General features: G+C 43.2%; 1 protein-coding gene across 2 annotated transcripts in view; it reads left to right on the forward strand.

Moving 5' to 3' along the window:
- The window catches only part of ITGB5 (integrin subunit beta 5), a 108,053-nt gene that overhangs the window by 79,119 nt on the left and 2,730 nt on the right, over positions 1-26,204 (forward strand). The window contains exons 11-13 of one of the 2 annotated variants that reach the window (XM_032794547.2): positions 17,639-17,861; positions 19,106-19,209; positions 24,104-24,220. In XM_032794547.2, coding sequence (XP_032650438.1) covers positions 17,639-17,861; positions 19,106-19,209; positions 24,104-24,220 — 444 coding nt within the window. The other variant, XM_075070295.1, reaches the window with a different exon arrangement.

The following is a 26,204-nucleotide window of genomic DNA, read 5'->3' on the forward strand; positions in this document are numbered from 1 at the left end:
ACCATGGCAGTTGCTAGAGAGATGGCTAGTCCTAATGATTCTGGCTCCTCCACCTTGCTTCCAGCTGCTTAATCTATTTTAGCTGACTCAATGAAATTTTATACTTTTCCATGTAAGCAATGGCTGTGTTTGCCAGAGGGATGTTATGCAAGTGTAAAGGCAGCGGGATGTGTCCACGTGAGGATCTCTATATTAAGTTGTGGTCCACACTGTGAAAAAGCTTGAGAGCCCTTCTGTTCAGGCTACACATTTCCTTAAGTTCTATAGAGACCCTGGGGGGTTTCGCCTTCCTCTGCAGCATGGGACATGGGTCACTTGCAGATTTAAATTAGTGTAAATGGCAGATTCTCTGTAACTTGAAGGCTTTAAATTACGATTTGAGGACTTCAGTAGCTCAGCCAGAGGTTATGGGCCTATTACAGGAGTGGGTGGGTGAGATTCTGTGGCCTGCGATGTCCAGGAGGTCAGACTAGATGATCATGATGGTCCCTTCTGGCCTGAAAGTCCATAAGTTGATGAGTTTATATTAACCTTAATTCAGCCACACAATTCCATCTTATGATAATTTTTATTACTGATAAAACCCAGCAATCAAAACCCTGATTCAAAGTATTTCATGTGTTAAAACAAATCAAAAACAATTTAGCTGAATAAGGACAAGAAATAGATTAGGAAACCAACCAAGTTAAACAAAACCCCATTGAGATTTCTTCTGTCCTAATCTTGGATTCATAGACTACACACACGTGAGCTCTGAATGAAGGAATGAGGGGCTCTGTGTCTTGTCTGACATGACCATTTAAAAGGCTAATCCCATGCATCAGCTTTTATAGGTATTACATCTTTGTATGTTTAAGTTGTATCTTTTCCCCCGATTCATGAAATGTTCTGGGTCCAATAAGGATTCACATGGACTCTGCATACATATTTGATGAGAAAGTGAGCCAGACTTGGGGCCTACTAACCCTGTCTTGTTCCCTTGCTAAGTGAGTTATAACCATTAGGCCGAGCGTGTTCCATTTACTGGTGTCACACGGATTAGTGTAAGGAAATGTAAGGTTGAGGTCAACTGGAGCAGACAGGTCTTGCCAATGTAATGAGGACTGATTTGAGCAGGAGTTCAGTAATAACAGCAGCCAGTTATTAGTTTCACTCATAGTGAGGTTGCTCTTTCTATTTGTAGCAGGTTTAATTGTGGATCCTTATTTGACCGTGCATCTGAGCTGATCTGTCTGCAGAAGAACACTCCCATCTCAAATCAGGTGCAGCTACCATTTACTCTGTAGCCCTTTTTCATGTGTGTTTTTCTAGTAGAGATTGAGTTTCATTTTAAATAAGTACAAACCAGCGTTGCCACTGTCTTCGGCAAACATCCTAGATATGGGCTTAATTTCATTGATCACTGAAATGCAACTACTTCGGGAAGCAGCAGTTGTCTGTCATGACGCTTCGATCTGGGGCAGTTCATTAGATTTGTCACCTAAAAAGAATAGCTCAGATGTGGGAATCTCCCTCACATCCTCTGCAGTGAAAACTGCTGCAAAGAATTAATTCAGCTTCTCCACAATGGCCTTATTTTCCTTGAGTGCTCCTTTAGCACCTCAATTGTCCAGTGGCCCCACTGGTTGTTTGTCAGGCTTCCTGCTTCTGATGTGCTTAACAACATTTTTGTGTTTAGTTTTTGAGTCCTTTACTCTTCAAGTTCTTGTTTTGGCCTGCCCAATTATACTTTTACACCTGATTTGCCAGAGTTTATGTTCCTCTCTGTTTTCCTCAATTTTTAAAGGATGCATTTTTGCCTCTAACCTCTTCTTTTTCTTTGTTGGTTAGCCATGGAGGCAGTTTTTTTGGTCCTCTAACTGATTTTTAATTTGGGGTATACATTTAATTTGAGCTATTATGGTGTTTTGAAAAAGTTTCCATGCAGCTAGCAGGCATTTCACCTTTGTGTGTGGTAATTGGGCAATTTCTGAGATTCATTTTTTACAAACTTCTTTTATTTTCCTTCCATACAATAATTCTTACAGGTCCAATGTAGAACTGTCAGTATGCATATTGTATGAGAGGTACTCTATATGTTCTGTTTAAGTTTCTGAGGGCAGTCAGACTAAGTACGCTCTTTCTATGTTGAGACTTTTAGGGAATGTTTAGAGGTACTCTGTGTTTTGCTTACATTAGTCTTTCTCAAGTACAAGAGCCCTCTTAAAGGTTCACTTCCTCTTTCTTTGACAGTCAATTTCTTCTCTGGTATATCTCTATTTTCATTTTTCCTCAGTCTGATTTTTGTTCTGTTTATGGTTTACTCCTGGTGCATCTGGTTTCCTCTTGTCAAAAAAAAAAAAAAAAAGGATGTACATTCTAGGACACTTCTAACTACTTAACAGAAAAATATAGATCTAGAAGATGAAAAGGATCAAAACCCATCAGTGCCCAGTCTCCAGCGGTTGCACATAATTGAGCACATGAGGACACCCACATAATTGCAAAGAGTAATCCTTACGTGATGTGTCCAGGCAAAGGCCAAAATAAAGCAGAGAGGTCCCTCCAATATGTCTGGGGGAGAAAGTCGATGAATTTATCTCTAGTCCCCAGTTTAGCAATTGATGGTTCATGTGAACAGGAATGGCAGTAATTAAGCATCTTATCCCTTTTGAACCCAAAGATACTATTGGCATCCATGTAATTGTCCATTTATTTCTTTTATCTTATTAAAGTAGATTCTGCCAACACGATCTGGGTGGGTCAGAGACTGCTAAATATTAAGCATTTTATAGAATCATAGAATATCAGGGTTGGAAGAGACCTCAGGAAGTCATCTAGTCCAACCCCTGCTCAAAGCAGGACCAACCCCAACTAAATCATCCTAGCCAGGGCTTTGTCAAACCGGGCCTTAAAAACCTCTAAGGATGGAGAGTCCACCACCTCCCTAGGTAATCCATTCCAGTGCTTCACCACCCTCCTAGTGAAATAGTTTTTCCTAATATCCAACCTAGACCTTCCCCAGTGCAGCTTGAGACCATTGCTTCTTGTTCTGTCATCTGCCACCACTGAGAACAGCCTAGCTCCATCCTCTTTGGAACCTCCTTCAGGTGGTTGAAGACTGCTATCAAATCCCCACTCACATCCAGACTTTGATAGTATTAGATTTAGATCCTCTCTCTGCCTCTGGAATGAATCCTTGGTTCATCCTATTGCAACAGTAGATGTGGGACAGGCATAGCTAGATATGGATGTCTCTGCTTTCCTCCTGTTCACCTCACCTTCACTGGAAGAATGAGTTATCAAAATACATGTTTTTTTTAGTGCTAACATATGTGCCCTTTGGGAGGGGAAGAAAACCCAGAAAGCAAAATTTAAGAAAAAACAAAACTAAGATGGACTTGAACCAAAGATCTGAATCAAGATCCCAGGTCCAAACAGCTCCAAACTTTTTAGGAAAGTCAGTATCAAAATTAGTGTTTTGACCCCCATCTCTACTTTTACATTTTGTACATGTGTTTAAATATAGGGGGAAATTTGAGTCACATGTCAGTAGGGATATATTCCTAATTCATTTCTATTTTCCTGAAACAGATCATTGCAAAGATCACCCAAGATGCAATAGGTTTACAAAACAGTCTCCTCAGATTCAGGAAAATAGCAGTCCTCAGTGGCACAGAATAAAGGCAATTTAAGATTCAGCTGGGGAAAATTTTTTCTTCCTGTTACCTAGAAAAAGTAGATCAGGAGCTTGTTCTCAGTCTCTCATAGCACAGAAAGAAAGGGGATGTTCTATAAAATTGAGAAGTGACAAAACTGGTAAAAGGAAATCCATTTTCATGTCCTGTGCAATTAGACTGTGAAACTTACTGCCACAGGATGATGTTGAGGTCAAGAGCTTAGCAAGATGCAACATGGGATTGGAATTTTTTTTTTTGGATAACAAGAATAGCCAGAGTTGTGATAATTGATGCTAACAAAAGAGTATTGGAAAAGATATATAACCTCATTCTTCTGGATTTAAGTCAGTCTGTAACTACTGTACTAGGAATTAGGAAGACAACTTCCTGAGGGGTGGATTATCCTATATCTACTTACCATTAGCTTTTCTTGCACCTTCTTATGAAGCATCTGGTCCTGGCCAGGGTAAGCGAGAGGCACTGGACTAGTTGGACTACAGATGTGTTCCAGTTTCACAACTCTTATGTTCCTAATTTCTCTGGCTGCTGCATGTGCCTCTTGTGCCTTTTTGGAAAGTCGTTAACCATTTATCCTTAAAATAACACTTGTTTTATTAAAACAAAGAGTCTAGACAATGACACACATTTTCTTCCCACTAAAATATGTATTAGTGGGTACTGAATGTGCTGTTTACAAATACCACATATTTGGGATTGTCTTCAGCAATGTTGCAAAAGAACCTTTACCCAAGAGGAAGCTGGAGGAACCCACAAGGTAACATGCTCAAATTCCAGCTTTGGGAGGACAGTTGACAAACCTGCTCTATTTTCATTCTCACTGTTTGTAGCTGCTGTAGAGCAAATCAAGTATAGCTTGCACTTCATCATAACCCTCTTTGCAGCAGACTTGATCTGCAAGGTGTGTGGATTTATCAGCTGCAGAAGATATGGAGACACAACTTAACCGCATAGTCATGAGTGTTGTTCTGTTGTTTGTGGTTGTCATCCCCTAATAGCACCTGCTGTAATTAAGGTTGCAAAGCAATCTCTGATGCAAATCCCATTTTATATTCTCATAATTTTCCAAAACATTCATATCTTGGATTGAAATGTTCCGTAGTTGGACAACGGGGAGGTATGGACTTATATGTGTGGTAACTGTGATGGTAGATAGGCTACTGTGGGGACACAACTCAACTGTGATTGGTGTAATTGAGTGTGTTACAAAAACATGGTGGCGGTTGCAGTGCAGTAGGTCCTCAACCTGTTTTAGACTTGTTGCTATTTTCTTACTCTCCAACTGAGAGTAGCACTGACGGCTCTTCCTTTTGTTGTATATTCAGTGTACACCTCTCAAGGGTGTGTGTAATGTGTTTTTGCAGCGTCAGCCTAATGTATGGTAAATTCTCTTCATCTGTAGGGTGACATTTATTCTTGATGTAATCAAGCCTGATGGTGTCTTATAGATTCATAGACTCTAGGACTGGAAAGGACCTTGAGAGGTCGTGGAGTCCAGTCCCCTGCCCTCATGGCAGGACCAAATACTGTCTAGACCATCCCTGATAGACATTTATCTAACCTTTTCTTAAATATCTCAAGAGATGGAGATTCCACAACCTCCCAATCTTGGGATGCTGCTGTCACTCTCTTGGGTTGACTTGGGTTTCTTGGGTTGAAGACAAGAGTGAAGTAAAATGGGTCTGGAGTCAACTTCCTAACTATGTTTTTTTTTTTAAATCTGAATAGGGAATTTGAGGTAAAGGTCTTTATTGCTAGGGGCACAGAAAACAGCCTTTAGAAACATTTAATCCATCTGATCTGTCCTTTATCTAATTCAGGTATTTTTACTGCATTTGTCACAATGGTAACTGAGGGCACGTTTCCTTTTTCTCCACCTTTTGCTTTATAATTGGGCAAGGCAGAATTTTTTGTCTGGTACTCTTTTTGCCACAAAATGCAGTCAGGTTAATAGAAATGTTTTGTGAATTCATACTTATTTTGCCAAATCAGTTGGGGGGCGAGGGGATTTGGAAAAAAAATCAGAACTTTTTGATTCAAAGTGACATCATTTTTCAAATTTATTTCACTTTTATAAAAAATGTAAAAAGCTCAAAAATGAAACATTTAGTTTTGGGTTGAACAAAATGTTTTGGTTGATCTGAAATGAATTTTTTTTAACTGCTAATGAACCGAAAAATCTGGTATTTGTACAGCTCTGCTTTATGTCCTTTTGCAGCCTTTCAGACTACAAGTCATGTAGGCCCAAGGCATTCCTGTGGCTGAGCTGAGATCCTGCCTGAAAAGGGCTAGCAGCGTAGGGCATCCTGCCTGAATACGCTGGTGCATGTGCTCTGTGTGGCCTACGACACTTCATAGAGGTTTGCAGCTTCACACACTAAAGAAAATAAAGGAATATTTCATGCCAGAATTTCCACTTTGGGGAATGGTAATCTGTAGATCTTGCACCGCCTGGCTAACTGAGACCAGTTTGAATAAGGTGCAGTAAAAATCCAGCAGCATTTTCTTGGCTCTTCATATCTCCTCCCTATTTTTGTTTTTCTTTTACCTATTTACCTCTTAACCTTTCCGCCTCTGAGTCTGTCTCTGCAAACTTGTTCGGTCTCTCCTCTTGTGCTTGACAGCACTGAGTGTTCCTGTGGAATGCACATTCTCTGGATTGGTAGAATAACAACATAAGGTTTTCTCTCCCTCATTCTCCCTCGCAGTTTTGCTTCCTCTGTCTTTTGTTTCTATGTAAGTGCAAAGGGACAACTGGAATTAATTTAGCCGAGGGATGTTCAATGCAGTGCTGCACAAATCAGACACCTCCCTTTCTCTAGCCCTAGCCTCTGTGTTAAATAGAACAAATATGCACCTCTGGGTTTGGCAGCTGCATGCTGCCAGGGGTTCCTCTTCTCTGGTTTGCAGCAAAGTGGTTTCAGAAATAAAAATGATTGTGTATTTTTTTTTTTTTAATGAGTCTCATGGTGGAATTGTGCACAGGAAGAAAATGAATCACATTTAGCTCCGGGCTGGCGTCAGGTTGTCCATGGACAGTTTCGCTGACTGGAGAAGCTTCCCCTGGTTACACAACTGGCAGAGGCCCTGGTGCAGCCATCGAGGGGTGGACAATAAGCTTCCCCACATGTGGCTATGCAGGGTACATTCACAACAGCAACCTGTGCTCTAGGAAGAGCATGGATCCTTGCTCTTGCTCTCCCTTCAGTAACAGGACTTGGAAAGGGGACTGGGCAGATAACCGGGCCAAGGCCCCACACTCGCCTCCCACGTTGGACCATATATACCTGGTCATCTGCTCGACTGCATCCAGGGATCACAGAGATTAATGGGAATTGAAATAAATGAATGAGGAAGCACTAAATATTAAATATGCAGAAATGCTTAAATTGATGAGAATGATAAATATTTGCAGCCCAACTTTGCAGAACTCAAAAGCTTGGACAACTAACCAAACTGAACCCTGAGAGGCCCTTCTGTCACAAATTCACTTTGTATCCTTTGGCAATACAGCTTGCTACCCTCCTTGCCTCACTCCCTGCAACTGTACACTGAAATGACAGTTTGAGAGATTTTTCCCCTTTAACCTTCCTAGTATGGTGCCTCCCCCATTCAACCAAAGTTTCCAGCTTTTTATCCTTTGTTCTAAGGGTCTTTTTACATATCTGGCACTCCCCAGCTTATTTCCCCACCAGAGAATGGCACTAGCTTGTCTGTCAGTCCAGCAGTAGAGTGGGTCAAGGTCAGCTTTATCTAACCTCTGACAGTTATGGTTGACAACTTGGCTGAGGGCTAGCCCTGACAACAGACAGTGCAATTACTCAAATGCTGCTTTACTAGCACACAGTTTTATTTTCCTGTGCTTTGTGTGGAGAGTTTAATGGGACTGACTAACCCAAAATTGTCACAATGTTTTTTTTGCTTCTATAGGTCTTTTCCTTGAACATATGATAAACGTCATGTGGTCACTGGATTTGCTGGAGGTATCATCTTTCTGATGAAATGTAAACCTTACAGTCCTAGACACCGCCTGTGGCCATTAAAGAATCTATGTTACCTTTTCTCAGAAATAGGGTATTTCAACTCCTCTGGTGATTAAATTTTGCCTATGTAAACTCCCTGCAATTTCAGATGGATCCAGGAGTCTTCACTTTCTGGCCAAAGATGATTGCTGTATAGCTGCGTCCTGTTGAACAGTTGCTATGTTTCGCTCCAGAAGTGACTGCCTTGTAGTGGGAAAAATTAATCTTGGATACGATTTTGTATGTTAGGTTATACAGTGCTTAGGTCTCCTTTCAGGTTAAATGAAATATGCCATAAATATCATAGTTATTGTTGCTTTTGCACGGTGTCTCCACTGGGAAACTAATCATATTTCTGCCCTTGTTTCAGTTCATTATTTATTTAATTTTAACTGGTCCTCTGTGTGTCTAGAAGAGTAACACCTCACCATTGCTTTCTGAAATGGCATGATCTTGGCTTATACCCAAATAAATTTGTTAGTCTCTAAAGTGATGCAAGGACGACTCATTGTCAAAGCAGAACAGTAGTCGACTGCTTGTTCTTTCCCAAACGGCCCAAAGCTTACTTGGCAGGGTTTCCAGTCCCTGTGTGGAAGGGAAACTTTCCCCTGTTTATCCTTTCTTTTACCCCATACAGACTCTGATCTGTATAGATGCCATTTGTAACCCTTCTGAAATCTGGCAGCCTTCCCTAGGAAACCCAGCTGCAGAAAAAGCTGCCCCAGCTGCCTCTTTTTCATAGGTATCTCCCTCTTATCCTCCAACAGACCTTTTGTTATCGATAAGGCATTAAACACCATCACAGATTAAAGAGAAAAGGGGTGAAATGCTTGGCTACAGTAGGGATGGAAGCATTCTGTCAGTTGGTCTCTGGTTTTTAAAGTGGTGCAGCCCAAACTACGGAGTTTGTCTTGTTTTTTTGAATGAAAACCTTAACTCATTCCAAGACCCATGCCAGTGTGAATCTTTTGCAAACTTGGCCCAGACTCTTGTGTTTATATAAAAATGTGGAACCAGGTGAGTTTTCCATGGTATTTCTCACAGAAAGAATCCAACTGTCTAGGGATGGATCCTTTGTAATGAGGTCCAGACAAGGGGCATTAAGTGCCTCTGCCTTGGGAGAGCAGTGTTCCTCCGGACTTTGTTTTTTTTTCTTCATTGAGCCACAAAGTTTGGACCCCCACATTCAGGGATGTTGGGATCTGGAGTCTTGCTTTTGATTTGCATCTTCTTTTGACGAAAGAATGGGACCGAGAACTACCCCTTTCTGTGCACACTCAAGCTACACCATTTAACAGCATCACTGATGGCCCTGCATTGCTGCATCTCTGCTGTCCCAGCTTTCCATGGCTGTACCATGATGTTCCATTGCTAGTCCAGTCAAACATTGGACAAAGGTGGAGGTGCATTTCCTTCCAAAAGGCATGGCATGATAAGTGGTAATGAAAGGGTTAAAACTCTGTAGTCTCTCCCAAGTCCTGCAATCTGTCTTTCATCTGAGTGTTCACCACATGTCCCAGGGTCCTGGCTGCATACATTTAGATGATTCTTGATCATGACAAGAATGCGAAGATTACATTTATTGCCAGCCTAAATGGACCTAGGTAGGGGCGGGGAAGGGAGTAAGTAGGGGGGAGACAACCTGTAATTGCCCCATAGAAGTTTCACTGTATTTGGAAGGGTCTGTAAGAGCCAAGTGAAAATGGCTCTTTGCCAAGTCGCCTTTCTTGTCATGCTGACTGGAGTACAAGAAAAAATGGGGTGAGCTTCAGTCACTGAGACTGAGTTCCTTTTGGATCATGTTCATTAGGTGTTTGCAGATGGATTTCTTCAATGCTTCTGCCAAGTTAGAGGGTTGGCTTTTGTCAACACTTGAAAATGATGTGTGCAAGAGATTGGAATTTTGCAGGCAGACAATCCCCTCTGCTTCCTGCAAAATTCCAATCTCTTGCACACTTCATTTTCTATATGGTTCCTTTTATATATATATACACACACACAGACGCACACTTTATAGGGTGACCAGATGTCCTGATCATATAGGGACAGTCCCTATTTTTGGGTCTTTTTCTTATATAGGCTCCTATTACCCCCCACCCTCTGTCTTGATTTTTCACATTTGCTGTCTGGTCACCCTATACAAAAGATACCTTTGCATGTGTTAAATGCACATACTCCCCAAGAATTTTTGCATATATATTGTCTTTTTGCAGCTAATCATTTCCAAGTCAATGTCATAAAAGAGGTTATCAAAGTAGCATGAGATCTAAGTAAGAGGTCTGTCCCCTTAGTTTTAAAGTGTGGGTCACCTTTAGTTATAAAACTATTCTTCAGTCTTGACTCCCCTTCAGAGCTGATGAAGAGGAAAGTTTATGGGGGAGGAGCTGGAGAACTGCATGGAGAATGTATTTGACATTTTTCCACCTAGTGGAGGCAGACTCCTGAGCTCTAGGAATGACTTGTGCTTCTCTATCAGCCCCTTCCGGATGAGCTGAGGAGCGATGTAGATGAGTTTGAGGCTCTCTGATAGCATGGTGGTGGGAGACGTTAGAAAAACCTCCATTAATGAGGATGGACTTACATAAGAAGGACTGCGATGACACAGAGCCCTTTTCAGTATAGGGGGAATTGAAGGATAAGGAAATGGGGGGAGGAAGTGGGTCCCCTCCGTCCCCCAGGAGAGAGATTATGACATCCTCAAAAGGATTAATACTAAAATATCAATGCTTGTGAGCACTTGGATAATGTCTTCCATGTATGGTTCTCAAAGTGCTTTCAAGCATTGCCCCAAACACACCAGTAAAGTGAAGCACAAAGACATAGATCACTCAGTGAGTCAATTGAATAGAGCCAGGAATAGAACCAAGGAGTCCTAGCTCCCAGGCCCCTCCACTAAACTTGTCACCAACAGACCACATGTGACTCAGATCAAGGCTAGGCTGAGACACTACTCACTTAGCAGAGAATATCCAGTAATGTCAGCTAAAGGGAGGAGAGCGTAAGAGTTTATTAAACAAAGGATTTTATGTTAAGAAATCCAGCCTTCCTGTCCGTTTTGGCCTTCTGCTTATCAAGTGCTGCATGTTAGAATGAACACACGAGCTATTTAGTGTTTAAATTTCAGTTACATATGAGCATAGAGAAATAAAATGAGAAAGGTCTGGTTGTAACTGTTGCAGGAGCTATGGCAATCCGCTGTGCCCTGAGGTAAGGCCTAGCTGGCTTTATGGGACAGCATTTTCTGAAGCCACATCCCTCAGGTGAAGTCCTCATTTCCCCTGGAAGCATCCAAACAAGTGAGGAAACTGGGTGAGTGTGTCACTTTCACAGCCACAGGTGTTTGGTAGCTGGGATCTTGAAAACAGTGCAGAATTAGCTGCGTTTCTCTCAATATCCAAATGTGGGACACCTGGGATAAAGACCCAAAAAGAGGGGGGAGACACAAAGCATTCATGCTGTAAATTTAGAAGGCTGTGGGATTAATTCCTTTAATGTTTATGACTCTTTCACTAATACCAGGTTCATGGGTCTGCATTTCTGATGTAAATAATTTTCAAACATAAAAATGAGGGGACATCATATTTATGCAGAATGTAGTTAACTTTGGGACTGAAATGAGTGACTTGTCTTGAAATGACAGCCACTGAGGGGCTCACCTCCTCTCTGTGCTGCCTCTTTAGATATGATAAACCACTGAATTCAGTGCAAAGGCAGGATGCCTGGAAGGTGTCTCTCCTAGAGGTTATACTATACCTGGGGACTATGTTAGTTTCACCAAAGGGCATGCCCTACAATTTGCCTTTTCATGCCTTGTTTTTTCAGTTCTATCTTGTGTATGAGCCAAATTCTCTGCTGGTGTAAATGGGAAAAGGTCCACTGAAGTCAGGGATCTGTACCCATTTACGCCAGCAGAGACTTTTGACCCCCTTCATCAAACAGGTTCCCATTAGCCTCTTGTAACCTGTTGGAATATTCATGCCAGCCTTCCTTACATGTTCCCTTTGCCAGGCCATTTGGAGCAGCACCAGTATTGTGTGCTCATGGGAGTGAACACTAATACCTTCCTCCTTTTGAAAACTTCCTCTGCTTCTGAGCTCTCTCTGACCAATGCGAAACATCCGGCAGAGTGACTGTTTTTACCCAAATACAGTGCACGCTAGTTGACTTGCATTGCATAAAACTCAGTGATCTGCACCCTTGGAACTCAGACAAAAGCTAAAGCTTGTGGCTCATCTGAGTCATGGAAATTGTTTAGCGGGAAGTGGTTTCTTTTATTTGCCTAAGCAGACACTGTTTCTAACCATAACTCTTTTCCAAACATAGAGGTCTATGTTTTCCAAATGTTCAAAGTCTCAGAGAGTCTTCCACCACCCTCCTTTCTTCCTCTTCAACTATTCATCTCCTGGAGCCCCCAAGATCTATCTATTTATACTTCATAGTCCTAAGGATCTAGTTTCCAGCCTGGACATCAACTGATTCTCACCAAAACATCTGCTGGTGGAGAATTAAGCCAATAAGGTACAAAGGTAGATAGAAATTCAATAAAGAAGTGCAAAGTACTACAGTTGGAAGGAAAAATCAAATGTCCATATACAAAATGGAGAGTAACTAAGTAGGCAGAAATGCTGCCATAAATGATCTGAGGGTTACAGCGGATCACAAATAGAATCCGAGTCCACAGTGTGGTGCTGCTGCGAAAAAGGCAGTTGTCATTCAGGGATGTATTAGTGAGAGCATCGTATGTAAGAGCGGAGAGGTAATTCTGCTCCACTTGGCACTGGTGAGGCCTCAGATGGAATACTGTGTCCAGTTTTGGGCACCACACTTTAAGAAAGATGGGAACAAACTGGAGAAAGTCCAGAGGAGAGCAACAAAAACGATAAAAATCTGACCTGGATAAGGAAAGGTTAAAAAAAGGGGGCATGTTTAGTCTTGAGAAAAGAAGACTGAAGAGGCACCTGAGAACAGTCTTCAAATATGTAAATGGTTTTTATAAAGAGGATTGTGATCAATTCTAGGACAATGAGTTTACAGCAAGGGAGATTCAGGTGAAGTATGAGGAAAACCTTTCTAACTATAAGGATAGTTAAGCACTGGAACAGGTTACTTAGCAAGGTTGTGAAATCCCCATCTCTGGAGGTTGAATAAACACCTGTCATGGATGGTCTAGATATATTTAATTCTGCCTCGGTGTGGGGGAATGGCTTAGAGGAGCTCTCCTATGGTTCTATGAAGGACAAAGTCTGTGCATGTGCACTAGAACAGCAGCACAGGAACACACACCTAGATTTGTCAGGAACTAAATTTAGTACTACCTCAAAAAAATAACCAACCCTCTTTAATCCACAGTAATGGATGAGTAGAGTATGAGGGGGGATGTTACCGGGAATCATGGGATGAAATGAACCAAAGGAAAACAGGCTGGATTTTGGATGAAAGGTCCTGCAGAGAGGTACTTGATTGGTGGAATAACTTTCCATGGGAAATGGTGGACGCTTCTAACATTAAACTGAACAAAGTACAGGAAAATCTGATGTAGGGAAGGGAACAATCCTGCACTGACCTCCATATGCATGTGTGTTTGCATATCTTAGATGACCCAGGAAGTCTTTTTGATCTCTAATATCTGTTAATCTAATTGCTACAGCCCCTTCAGGGGTCTCTTGTATAACCCAGACACTCTGCAAAGAAGAGCGGCATGTGTTCCTGTGAACATGTTGCTTTGCAGTCCAAAGCAGCAGCAGCACAGAGAACCGAGCCTCACCCTGCCAATTCTTCTAATTTGTTCTGTGCTCTTGCCACCAGCATGAAAAGGATAAGCCAGGGGTGGGGGTGGGGGAGCCTTCTGGATGGCCCTCGTTTGCTCATCAAGAATCCCAGAAAGGGGGTGGGTGGGTGAAATGAGGACAAGTAGATGTTCTGCCAAATGTTTAAGTAACAGCAGGAGATGATCTGAGCATGGCTGATGTTAGTGCAGCACACACAAAGCAGGACTGGATGGCTTTCAGAAGTGCAGAACGCCTGCATCTTAGGCTTTCCTGAGAGCTGTGGGTGCTCAGCATCTTTAAAGATCAGGCCGTACAACTGGCCTCTTTGCTGTATTAAGTGAAGCACACTGGGGTTCCCTAAACAGCACTGGGCACCGCAGGTCCTCTCTAGCAAACTGCCTATGCTGTTCTGTTCCCAGACTCTGATCTATGACACAGCTATACAGGAGCTAGTGATGAATCCTACAGAGATGCAGAATAGGGACATTTTGACAAGTTAAAGACTTTTATTCATCCGGATTTCTCTTTTGACTGCAGCGGAGTTTGTCAAGCACACGGATCAGCTAGACAGCTTTATTCAGGGACATTTAATGGAGGTTTCCAATTAATAATCTCTGATGTTTAAGGGCAAATTCAGAGAGAACATTTCATTTCTAGTCTTATCTGGAGACTTAAAGAGTCTAAGATAATTTAATTTCAGGTATGGAACAGAAGAAAATGTATCTTTTTATTTCTGGAAAATCCAATTAATCTCTTTGGCTATACAGACCAGCCCTATTAGATTACATTCAAAACCAAAGATTTTTTTAAAATACTGTACACATTAAAACTGCGCCATAATACTTTATTAGCTCGGAGGTGTATTAAAATACACCTTCCTCTCTTAGTCTGCAATTACATTCCCAGTTTGAAAGTGAGAGCCTTTCCTGATGAGCAGTCTCATTCCTTGGTTTATCTTTAGAGCCAGGGTCCTGGAATAATTTGCCATAGACATTATCTTATGTACAGTAATAAGTCCTTGGCCACTTAACATATGTCAGTGAAGCACATGGGGCTGGAAGCGTTTAAACCTTTTTACTATGAAATGCAAATACCATGCAGAATTCCAAGGTTTCAGGAATTCTGCCCTTCCTGGATAACAGATTCCTTATCAGTATCAGGTACAGGAGAGGAAGAAGGTTGCATTTGGAGAGAGTTTAATAAATATGTGAGCACCCTATGGCTTGTAATAGTTTGAAGTAGCAAGTTTAGTCTCAAGCAAATGATGGGGCTGTGTGAATGCTCCTTATGAGGCTTTGGGGCAAATGAGGTGCTTAGTGAAATAAAAGACGTTCCTGTTTTCCAGTGCCTGTATTTGAGATGTGCTGTGGCACCTCTGCCAATGCAGGAGTCATGGAAAGCCAGAGAAATCAGAGTGCTTGTGGTGAAGAGAAGAATCTGCATATATATATTTTTAGCGGTCTTGTCTGAGAAACATGAGACTGTTTCCAGTGGGGAAACTGAAGCTGTAATTAATTTGCTGATGAGTATATATTCAACCTGTTTGGCATTATAAAATATGCATTTGAAAGCGACCTCCTCCTGGGGTTAAGTATCCCAGCATTATTTCCAGGGAGTTGATTCATGAAACCGCACACTTGACGCTCCACTTTCAGTAACTGAAAGCCTTTGAGATGATTGACTTTTCAGGATGGCTCCAAGTCCCACAGCTGCAGTAGGAGGCTTTGCTGGAGGAGCACCACTGTATTGCATTCTCCATTTATCTATAACGATTGGAACTCTTGTCTAATGCCTACAAACCCGAGAGACTGCTGCCAGATCTACTGCATTGTTTGATGAGCAAGGTGCTATGAGTCTGTTGAGAGGTATTTTCAGTGGCAGGTGCAGCTGCTTCTTCTTTGAGTTGACAAAGGACCATCAATGACAGTGTCTAAGAAACAGGAATGTAACTTGTAGTTAGGTGGATAATTTTTTGGCAACTAAATCTGAGGTACTGGATTTATTTGGGGGATGGACAGGGGTTATTCTGATGCATTTCCTCCCTCTGTGTAGTGTAATGTGGGGAAACTCTCCCAAAGAAGTCCTCAGATATTTCCATCTGTTAAAGGAGAGGGGAGGGAAAGATGATGAACTGGCTTATGAAATGGTTAATCTAGTAGCCTTCCGCTGCTCAGACCTAGGGTCAAAACCAGGACCAGTCACATGAAAGACTGAATCCTAGGCATTTTGATTTGTCACAAACCATTGCAGAGACCAGGGGAAGCAGGAAGCATTTGTACAGCAGCTGCCCACTCTGTGCCTGCCGTGGACCACTAATTTCCAGCAATCCTAAATTCATCCCAAACTTTAGGGTAAAACAATTGTTAGATTCACTGTGTGCATTTTTAAATCAATCTGTGGTATTTATCTGGGTGCCCCTCACCTCAGTATGAGAGCACCTGACAATCTAATACGTTTGTCCTCCCAACAGCCTTCTGTGGTGGAGAACCCATCTGAATCTAGCTATGGATCTCCCTAGAAAATGTAGCATAGGAAGTGAGTGTCCAGTAGTTCATCATTAAACAGGAAAGTGCTGTAAAAAGCACTCTAACAACCTTTGATCGCTCTACAATAAAGCTGAGTCCTACACCTGAGGGACAGAAAGAGCTTGGGGAAAGGTGGAGAGAGAAAACTCTTCTTTCTGAGTCATGTGGACAAGAGGTGGCCAGGCATAAAACCCAGCGAGGGCAGTTCCATTGATTGCCACACTGTGTACATTAGGAAAATCTGATGCTATACTAAGAAGACTGTAGAGAAGTGACCACAAACTCTGTTTTTTCTGTATCTGCTTCAGCTTCCACTGGTTAAGTACAGTGAGTATCGAGATTATACTGGCCGTACGGTAGCTCCCAGCACCCAGCAGTATCTATCTGTTTAACATCATCTTCTATGCAGCTGCGACCTAGCCACATCTGGGTTAAAAAGCAATATTCCTAAAGGTGTTGTTTCAGAACCTTTGCCAGCTTTCAGCAGGGAAGGTGGGGTGTGAAGAATCAAAGGCTCAGCTGTTCTTTTGCTACTTTTCAGGCCCTTCTGCTTTAAATCACTGTCATGGAAGGGTTTTCTTTGCTTCTCTCTGTGATAAACCGGGAGAGCTGGATTTACATTGAAATGCTCAGGCCATTTAGAAAGCCCTCTGCAGATATATAAATAAACGTATCCTTTATTAGCTTGTTTTTTTTACCAGGCAGGGACAATGAAGAACTCTGCAAACTGAAAGAACTTCACCTCTAGCTGTCCTCGGCTTTAAATTATCTGAGGGGTTTTTTCCCCCTTTTTAAAACTGATCCAATAACAGCAGAAATCCTAATGCTAAACCAGGGGGTAATAATTCTCCATGTCGCTTGACTGGAGTCTTCATGTTGACACAGCAACAAACTTTAGGCTACTAATGAAATTTTTCTTACAAAAATAGAAGAGGAAAGAGGAACTCTGCTAGGCCCATTCTGCACGTCTTTGAAAGCCTAGAATCCTGAATATCTAAAATAGATAGTAACAGGCACAGCAAAGTATATATCTACCCCTTTGCAGCAGTTAAGAATATTTTATTCCTGCAATGAGTTGTTGGTGAAAGGTGCTATCAGGGCTTTGTTTGCACTTTAATGTCAATCACTGTATAAGTGGGTAATAGAATAGGAGGAGTAACACTTTAAAGGGCCTCTAGGAATCCAAAATGTTAATCCAGAGAAAACAGAGATGAAAGCAACCATGCTTTAGCCAGATTCTGATCGCTCTGGCTGCAGCATTAAATCTGTAGTAGCCAGTCATATGTTGGCTGGAGAGGAAGGTTATAATAGAAAACTATTGTCACTGGGCTGTAAAAGTTCAGACTGATTTTGCTACTGCAGGCCAGTCTGGATGTAACAATAGTAAGAACAATAACTAGACACTAAGAACTTTCTATCTAAGGCCCCAAGTAACTTGATACTTAAGCACTTGTCTTGCATTCCTCTTTTTATCTTTTTAACTCCCTCTCTTCAGCTCAGTAACATCAAGAATGTTACTGATGCCTCTCTGTTCCTTTTTACCTCCAGCAGTGTCACTGCATCCCAACCCCAGGTTTTTCCCAAGTAGCTTATCTGTTCACTTGCACTGAAGTCTGCTGTTTGTGCTTGTTATCGCTTATCTTTAGGCCATGGAGAGTGTCACTGTGGGGAGTGCAAGTGCCATGCTGGTTACATCGGAGACAACTGCAACTGCTCAACAGAGACTAACCGTTGCATTTCGAATGACAGTCAGATGTGCAGTGGCAGAGGCAACTGTGTCTGTGGGAAATGCCAATGCACCGAGCCCGGAGCCTTTGGAGAGACGTGTGAGAAATGTCCTACCTGCCCAGGTGCCTGCAGCACTAAAAGGTACCTCACCAACTGTGCCCATGAATGGCTCACTCTGCATCATGAAAGGAAATTGTGTTTTATTTCAGAAGTCCTTCAGATAAGGGGCCTCTTTCACTGCTTCAGGTTGGATCGGCTGCCTGAGGGTATGCCTTCACTGCAGAGATGCCACCTGGGTTAGCCTAGCCCAGGTGTAAGCAGTGTCTGCCCTGTGTTCCCCCATGTGTGTGTCACTAGGATGTCTGGCTCCCGTGGTTCTTTGCGCAGCAGTATGCTGCACCACTCTGAATCTTTTCCAATGAATTGTGGGAGAATTTGCCTGTCCTTTTGGGCACACAAGGAATTATGGGAAGGCACTGGGGAATTGTTAGCATGTGGCTGGAGGTGTCCAGATGCCTCTCTGGGAAATTTTCCTGCAAACCAGTTTGAGCCTGGCAGAAAGTGACCAATACAGGTCATTTTATGCCTTGTTCTAATGCGGGTTCTACTGGGTAATTACTGGCAAACAGATCTGCTTCCCCTGCCTGGAGCAAGGGTTTCATTTCAATGCATCTTGCTATGTGGTACGGAGACAGCACTAGAATGCCAGAGGATGGTTATGATTTAAGAGACTGAAAATACACTGGAAAAGCTGCTTTGATCATTTAAATGCTTGTAGCTTCACAACAAATATTTATGGTGTCCGTCTTTTCTGCTTTCAGCCATTTCCGAGATGGCCCCACACAAGAAATCTAGATCCCCAAATGCCTGAAAGAGAGAACATTCAGGGCTGCTGTAGGGGGTTACACCAAAGTTCCAGATACAAACACACCCAGACAACCAGGGAATTTTGCAATTCAGCCCCACCTCCAGGGTTAATCTGTCCTTAATTTGGAGACGCTTGGCCAAAAGGTTTCTATTTCTTTTATGATGCAGATGTGTGACTATGTGCGGGGGCGTGCACAAGGGGGGCAAGCAGGGGCACCCCCCCCCAATAGCTGGTGGGGGATGCAGAACTCCTCCTGCTCCTGGGCCGTGTGGAAGAGCTCTCCCCCCACAGCCTAGGAGCAGGGTGAATTTGCTGTCTCTCCCAACCAGAGGAGTTCTGTGCCTCCCACAATCCACCCCCCCATCCAAAGCAGTAACATTTAAATTCTTGCACATGCCCCTGACTCTGTGGATTAACAGGTCAAGATTCCCTTTGGCAAACAGTTTGTGTGGCAGGTCTGAATGTTCCTGTGGTTTCAAAGACGTTTAGTCTTTCTCTTTGTGTCTTCCTCCTGAAGGGACTGCATTGAGTGCATGTTACATAACTCAGGAGGACTGGCTGATAACCAAACCTGCCCAAAACATTGCAAGGATGAGATCATTACACGTGTGGATGTCCTCAGTAAGTAATGTACAGAAGTACCATATGGGAACTTCAGGCATGAGGCTATTGCAACTGGGTAGATTTAGCTGGTCTTTGCAAAGAATTGTATTTACCCTGATTGGCATTGAAGCTTTTCCATAAAGTAGGTCACAAATAAAAATCTGGATTTAGAAAAGCTAATCCATTTTTGTACCTCCGGGTTATAATCTCTTTACTGTTACAACATACACCCCCGATCCAACTATTTACCATATGCTGGGTTTATTCTCTTATCCATATCAGCTACACATAACGCTTTTAATCTTGACTCAGTAAATGTTACTAGATTCAGATTAGATCTGGAATTCAGAATCTAAACACGGCATTTCAATTCCCGTGTACATTATGAGTATGCAACTGATTTTGTTTTTAAAAGTAAAATCAACCAGTTTTCTACCTAATCTCTTAATAGTGAAGAACCATTTTTGTTAATCAAATAGGTTTCTCTGTTTGGTTTTAATATGTATCTATTCCAGATATTTACATAAGTCATACTGGTTGCACTTTTGCTGTCAGCTTTCTTTTTGAGCATTGCTGCTATGTTGGCTTTATCTTCTGAATCAACGTTTTATTAAGTAAAATTTCATACTCAATTAATTGCCTTGTGGGAGTCTACACTCTTTCTTCCCTCTAGAAGGTCTTAGAGATACACCTAGATTTTTCTCTGCTTTGTTACAGAAGCAGGAGTAAATGGGAGAGTTTATGAAGACAGGGACGATGCAAAACTCACATGCTTGGTTACATTGTGATCCATAGAGTTAATAGGAAGCTGTCTTGGTTAAGTGATACACCCATACCAGTCTGCACTGCCAAAACTTGCCAAGATCCCAGTCAAATGAATCCTTCAGCAAGAGAAATGAATCATGATTCAGAAGCTTTGGCCATGTAGTGAAGCAAAAATTACTTTAAAAGATATTTTTATATACATAATACCAGGATGTCTAGGCCTATTATAGAGAGGTAAGAAGACAAGATCCTTGCCCTGAAGAACTGTTAACAGCCAGCAGTATTTAGGGCAGCCATGAAGTTACACTGTCCGGGGCTACCCTAGTGCACAAATAACCTAGGAGTAAAGAATATGAAAACCACCTGAGTTGTGTTATGTGTTTTTTGGCTATAGTTAATACAGGAAGTAAGGGGAACAGCGTGCAACCCAATGGAAAGTGATTGAGCAGGAAGAGTTAGCAAGTATCTTGTTAGAGCAGGGGTAGGCAACCTATGGCATGCGAGCTGATTTTCTGTGGCTCTCACACTGCCTGGATCCTAACCACTGGTCCGAGGGGATGCGTCCTTCATTTTAATTTAATTTTAAATGAAGCTTCTTAAACATTTTAAAAACCTTATTTACTTTACATACAACAATAGTTTAGTTATATATTATAGACTTCTAGAAAGAGACCTTCTAAAATGTTAAAATGTATTACCGGCATGCGAAACCTTAAATTCGAGTGAATAAATGAAGACTCGGCACAGCACTGCTGAAAGGCTGTCAACCCCTGTGTTAGAGCAACATGTTTTGTGTTGTTTTTTTTTCTGGCACACTCCCTCCTTGTGTCTGTAACGTGAGCACTTGAGGTGGGATGTTTTCTAGGCCTCTTGGAAGAAGTGAGCTTTAAGGGAGGGGCTTGGCACAGAAAGATGAGGACATTGGGGTGTAACGGACGGCCTTTTCTGAATGAGCAGATAAATTAAGTCGTCTCTAACCTTTCACATTTGTAACTTTTTTTAACTGTTTTTTGCTGAGTCTGTGAGGGGGGGAAGGAGGGAAATTTGTGGTGAAAATGTGATAGGTAACCTTGTCCTTTTCCAGCTTCCTCCCAGTCTGCCATCCAGTGTCTATTCCCTTCTCACATGCTTTGAGCTAGTTTTAAACAACGTGAGCAGTGGGGTTCCTACCTCTTCCCATATTATTTCCAGCCTTGTTACAAGCACCAAGAGATTCGAACACTGGGTCTGTGACACCACATTTAATAACAGCTCACTACAAAAGCTGCAAGGTCATCAGGCCACTTTAAATCCCTCCAGCCTCTTCACAAAAAGCTACTTCCACGTGACTAGTCTGGTGTTTGTTTGAAGGCTGAAAATGCAGGGGAGTAGGTTGAAGTTCCACTCTCATGCCTAAGTCTTGCAACACACGTGGCCACATTTTTGTGCTGACTTGCACCCTGTGAGATGGCGCTGGGTAGAAGCACAGAATCATGCCTATGGTTTGCAAGCTCCCCTGCTGTTTTGGAAGATGAGGCAGGGCAACTAACAGCCAAGGTTTAGTTTTAAACTTTCTTGTTTTGGCCAGGAACTGTGCTTTTATTCGTTATTACTTTTTTTTAATTTCAATTACTAGAGGATCTGAAGCCTGTTAAGACTGAGACCAAAACCTGGCTGACGGTATATTCACACTATATAGTGCACATTACAGATGCTTGTTAAGGGCTGGAAAGTTGAGATTTGCTTACACTAGTGTTAATGTGGATGCAGCTGTATCACTGCATGGTTAGCAGCACTTACTCTAACAGAGGGATAATCATTTCTCTAGTGAGGCCAGGTCACAGTCAGAAAGGAAAAGGGAGACAGAGGAAATGCAAAAGGACGAAAAATAATAGGGTGAAGTAGCAGGCTCATAAATGTGATCATTTTCCCACTGATACTGAATCTGAGAGTAAGGCACTCAGCAGCTACTACTAGCAATGGTAACTGTAGCCTGGATTTTCAAGGTGCCTAAGCAAGTTAGCTGTCCTGCTCTCATTTCAAATTAACGGGATGTGGGTGTCTAACTCCCTTTGGCTCATTTGCAAATCCCAGCTGACAAGCTTAGTCGGTACACAAAGGCTGTATTCTACCCTTGATGATGGTGCAAACCTTGCACTGACCTCAGTGGGGATTGAGGGGGAACCGTGAATACTCTGAAATTTGTACCCCAGCTCACTGACCTTAATTATACATGGAATTCAGCCCTCTGCTTTAAAGGCTATAAAGCTCTACTTGGAACGGAGACTGGCCAGGGCAGCACATTTGAAATCAAACTGATTATTTTGCACCCATGTTATAACTTCCCTGCAATGACAAGATTTCCAAAGAAACCATGGACAGACCTTTTAGTTACAATGGCAGCAGTAGCACAAACAGCCTGCTCTTTCTTCTGTGGTACATTAAAAAACCAAAACAAATTCCTACTTCAAACAAGTCTTCTAATTTCCTGCCACTCCTCCACTTTCATCTTTTCTCCCTCAACTTATTCCTCTCTCTCCCTCCGCTCCCCCCCCCCCGACTTCCATCTCAGTCTTGAAAAAATAAACCTCCTGATTATTTCCGGAGATAAAACAATTTAGCACATTTGGAATGCAAGTTGAGCGATGGATTGTGGTTTTGCTAACATCCTCATTTATGTCAACAGTTTGCTGCTGGACTGATATCCATCACTTTATTCACAGCTTTCCAAATTTAAGAGAAAGGAAAAGAAAAATGGCTGCCTTTTTAACCTGCAGAGGATGGTACTGTCGAAGGAAAAGATCATGTCAGCTTTTATATTTGCCCTGAGTATCTTACTGTTACATGCACCACTGAGTGCAATTTTAACCTCTTCAAAATGTTTGTGTGCGTGATCGTTAATTGTTACTTGTGTTACGCTAATGCCTAGAAATCCCAGCCAAAGCACTGTAGAAACACACGGGGTATGTCTATCTTGCAGTCAGAGGTGTGATTGCAGCTTGGGATACGCCTCCTGCCTTTAATCTAGCTAACATGGCTAAAAAGAGTGAACGGTGGCCAGGGCATCAGCATGGCTGTACAAGCCTGCCTGGAACCCTGGGGATGTACTCATGTTCCCAGCCATGGGGGGTCTGTGCCACTGCATCTTCACTGCTGCGTTTTAGCCACACTAGCTAGATTAAAGCTAGCATGGGCATGGCCTACTCGAGCTGCAATCACACCGCTGATTTGCAGGGTGAACATACCCATAGTGAGATCTTCAGGGCAAGGGCCATCTCTTACAGCCTAAATAGGGCAAAAGCTGGGAGGGGAAGTGCCTTGCCCAAAGTCATGTAGTAAGCAGGGGATTAGAACCCCATTCTCCTGATGCTCAAGATGGTGCCCCGCCCACCAGACCACACTGGCTCTCTGATGTGGTGATGTGGGTATCTGTAGAGTGTCCATCACTGAAGGATGTCAGCACTGAGTATTTTCATATCTCCAGATCTTCATGTTTGCTAGTGCTCTGTTGTTCTATTTAAACCTCAACCTTCCCCACAAATCATAATCAGATTGCACTCATTTCCAGGCCCTCTTTGTTTTGTATTTTTCCCCGACTCCTCCAGTATGTGAAGGGAAGTGCTGCTGAACTTGCAAAGGGATTTTTCAAGGGTTCTGATTTGCTTGACCTTCTTTTTCAGAGACCCATATTAATTTCTCTGTTTGTATGAAGTAGGCTAAACCCACCCAAACATTTCCTTCACAGCCATTTATAGAAGAGCATCCAGATGATAGATACAAAGCTAAGGTACCGTGGTGAGGTTGTGCGTTTTTTTTCTTCCCTCTAGTGTTAATGGTTTCTTCTATTTCAGCTATTTGAATTGTTCCGTAATGTGCACCATATGTACCAACAGGAAGCTCCTCGTATTTAAAGGAATTCAAAGTCCCCAGAGTTATAGAATTCCAGAAAACACATCCAGCTCTGAGGCCAGATCTTTGAATGGTAGAGGCTTTTCTTCCTGCAGAAAGAAAACAGCTGAACAACAAATGTCTGAACATTATATCACCATGTGGAGATGCCATACCACCAAATGCTACAGAATGTCTTCAGTGTTTAACGTATGTTTGAGATGCACTGGGCTCTTACACTGCTAACAGAACCTCAGGAATGTTCTTCATTTCATTCCAGAAACAGATGACCAGCACTCGGTCCTGTGTGTCTACCCCGTGAATGACTGTGTGATGAAGTTCACCTACTCGGAACTTCCCAGTGGAAAGTCCAATCTCACTGTCCTCAAAAAGCCAGGTTGTTTCTGCATTTGTTTTTTGTTTTGTTATAAGATGCCAGCTCCTAAGAGGTGCTAGGCTGCTGCTGAATGTGCCTGGTTGTCAGAAGGGCTAACTGCTCCCCAGTAATAGTGGCATTAGCAGATTCTGGGTAAGGAGAAAGCTTGGAGTCCTCCTCCGAAACAGGCTTGTAAGGAAACTAAGATCGATGTTTGGGGAAACTGAGTCCAGGCTGACCTTACAGTTCATGGAACTCTAAGCTGGGTTAGATGGGGAGCGGAAAATCAGCATGTCAGTGCCGCCACCTCTGGTCCTACACCCATATATCTCTGCTGTCCCACATAAGGCCATTTTCCAGGTCCTGCTGTTAAATTCTCCCACAGTAGGGAGGCTGTTGCAACATAAATCTGTCACAAGGCCACCAAGATGGGGTGGAGAGAGGCTCTATGGTAGTATTGTGTGTGCGTGCTGCCTTGTTTCTGCCTGTCCCTAGACTTAGTATCAGCCTCCTTGAGACATGATGAGGTGTGTTTTTGAACTAGGGTAGCAGGGGTACTCAGAAGATACGGCACCAAAAGGAAGAGTGAGGTGGGTTCTGGGAGAGACACCACTGAGGCAAGGGAGGAGTCTGAGAGAGCACACGTGACAGAGATTTCCCTCCCAAATGTGCAACAGAGCACGAGACAGTGGAGGGAAAGGGGAGACACAGCAGTAGGGGACAGTTGAGGAGCAGTGAAGGGTCACAATCATTTTGGGCGCGTGACTCCATTGTGGTATCAGAGTGGAGGTGAGGTGAGTTACTTCAGTCTCTAGTTCCGCATGAGGGGGAGGAGAAGAGGCAGGAAATTGGTGCAACCTGTCATCCAAACTGGCACAAAGCCCCTAACTGTGTGAGTCCCCAAACAGCTGCTTGAACTGGTTGGGCTGAAAGCCAGTCCTGAAGAGAGCAAAGGAATCTGGATGATTTAAAATGCATTGACTAGAGCAGGGGTGGGCAAACTTTTTGCCCTGAGGGCCCCATCAGGGTTCTGAAACTGTATGGAGAGGCAGGTAGAGAAGGCTGTGCCTCCCCAAACAGCCTGGCCCCCACCTCCTATCTGTCTCCTCCCACTTCCTGCCCCCTGACTGACCCCCTCAGAACCCCCTCCCATCCAACTCACCCCCCCGCTCCTTGTTCCCTGACCACCCCCTCCCAGGACTCCCTTCCCCTAACCACCCACCCTGGGACCCCACCCCCTATCCAACTCCTCCCCATCTCCCTGTCCCCTGACTGCCCCGCCCTCTATCCACCCTCTGACAGGTCCCCCAGGACTCCCACACCTATCCAACCCCCCCACCCCCTGACCACCCTCCTTCCCCAGAACCTCTGTCTGTCCCCTGACTGCTCTCCATGACCTCCTGCCCCTTATCCAACCCCCCTACCTCCCATCCCCATACCATGCCATTCAGAGCACCAGGACTGGCAGCCGCAGTGCCCAGCTGGAGCTAGCCACACCACCGCGCAGTCTAGATGGCTCTTGCAGCTGCGTTGCCCGGCAGGAGCTTGCAGCCCCACCACCCAGAGCGCTGGCAGCACTGCAAGCTGAGGCTGCAGGGGAGGAGGAGCCGGGGGCTAGTCTACCCAGCCAGGAGCTCACTTCTGGGCCAGAGACCCAACACCCCTGATCCAAATGCTGAGTTTCATGGCCTGTGCTCCTCTCTGATATTGGCATTAAGATGACTGCAAAACTTTATCACAAACCTGGCTGAAGAAATAAGAAATATCTATTGTCAAATCTAAAAGCATCCAGTGTGTTGAGTTTCCAGATACAGCCCATATAGAGTCACCTGCCAGCTGAATTAATTGTGACATTCTCAGTGTTCCTGCTCATAAGCTCCTGTCCATAAACCACAGCAACTATAGATTTTTTTTTTCTATTTCCAAACACTGATCCTGGCCCAAGTAGCATATATTGTCTATGTGTCCACTAGTGTGTGATCCTGCTGGTCTCTCTAGACCAGGG

The sequence above is a fragment of the Chelonoidis abingdonii genome, chromosome 10, assembly GCF_003597395.2.
Source record: "Chelonoidis abingdonii isolate Lonesome George chromosome 10, CheloAbing_2.0, whole genome shotgun sequence".
Classification (NCBI taxonomy): domain Eukaryota; kingdom Metazoa; phylum Chordata; order Testudines; family Testudinidae; genus Chelonoidis; species Chelonoidis abingdonii.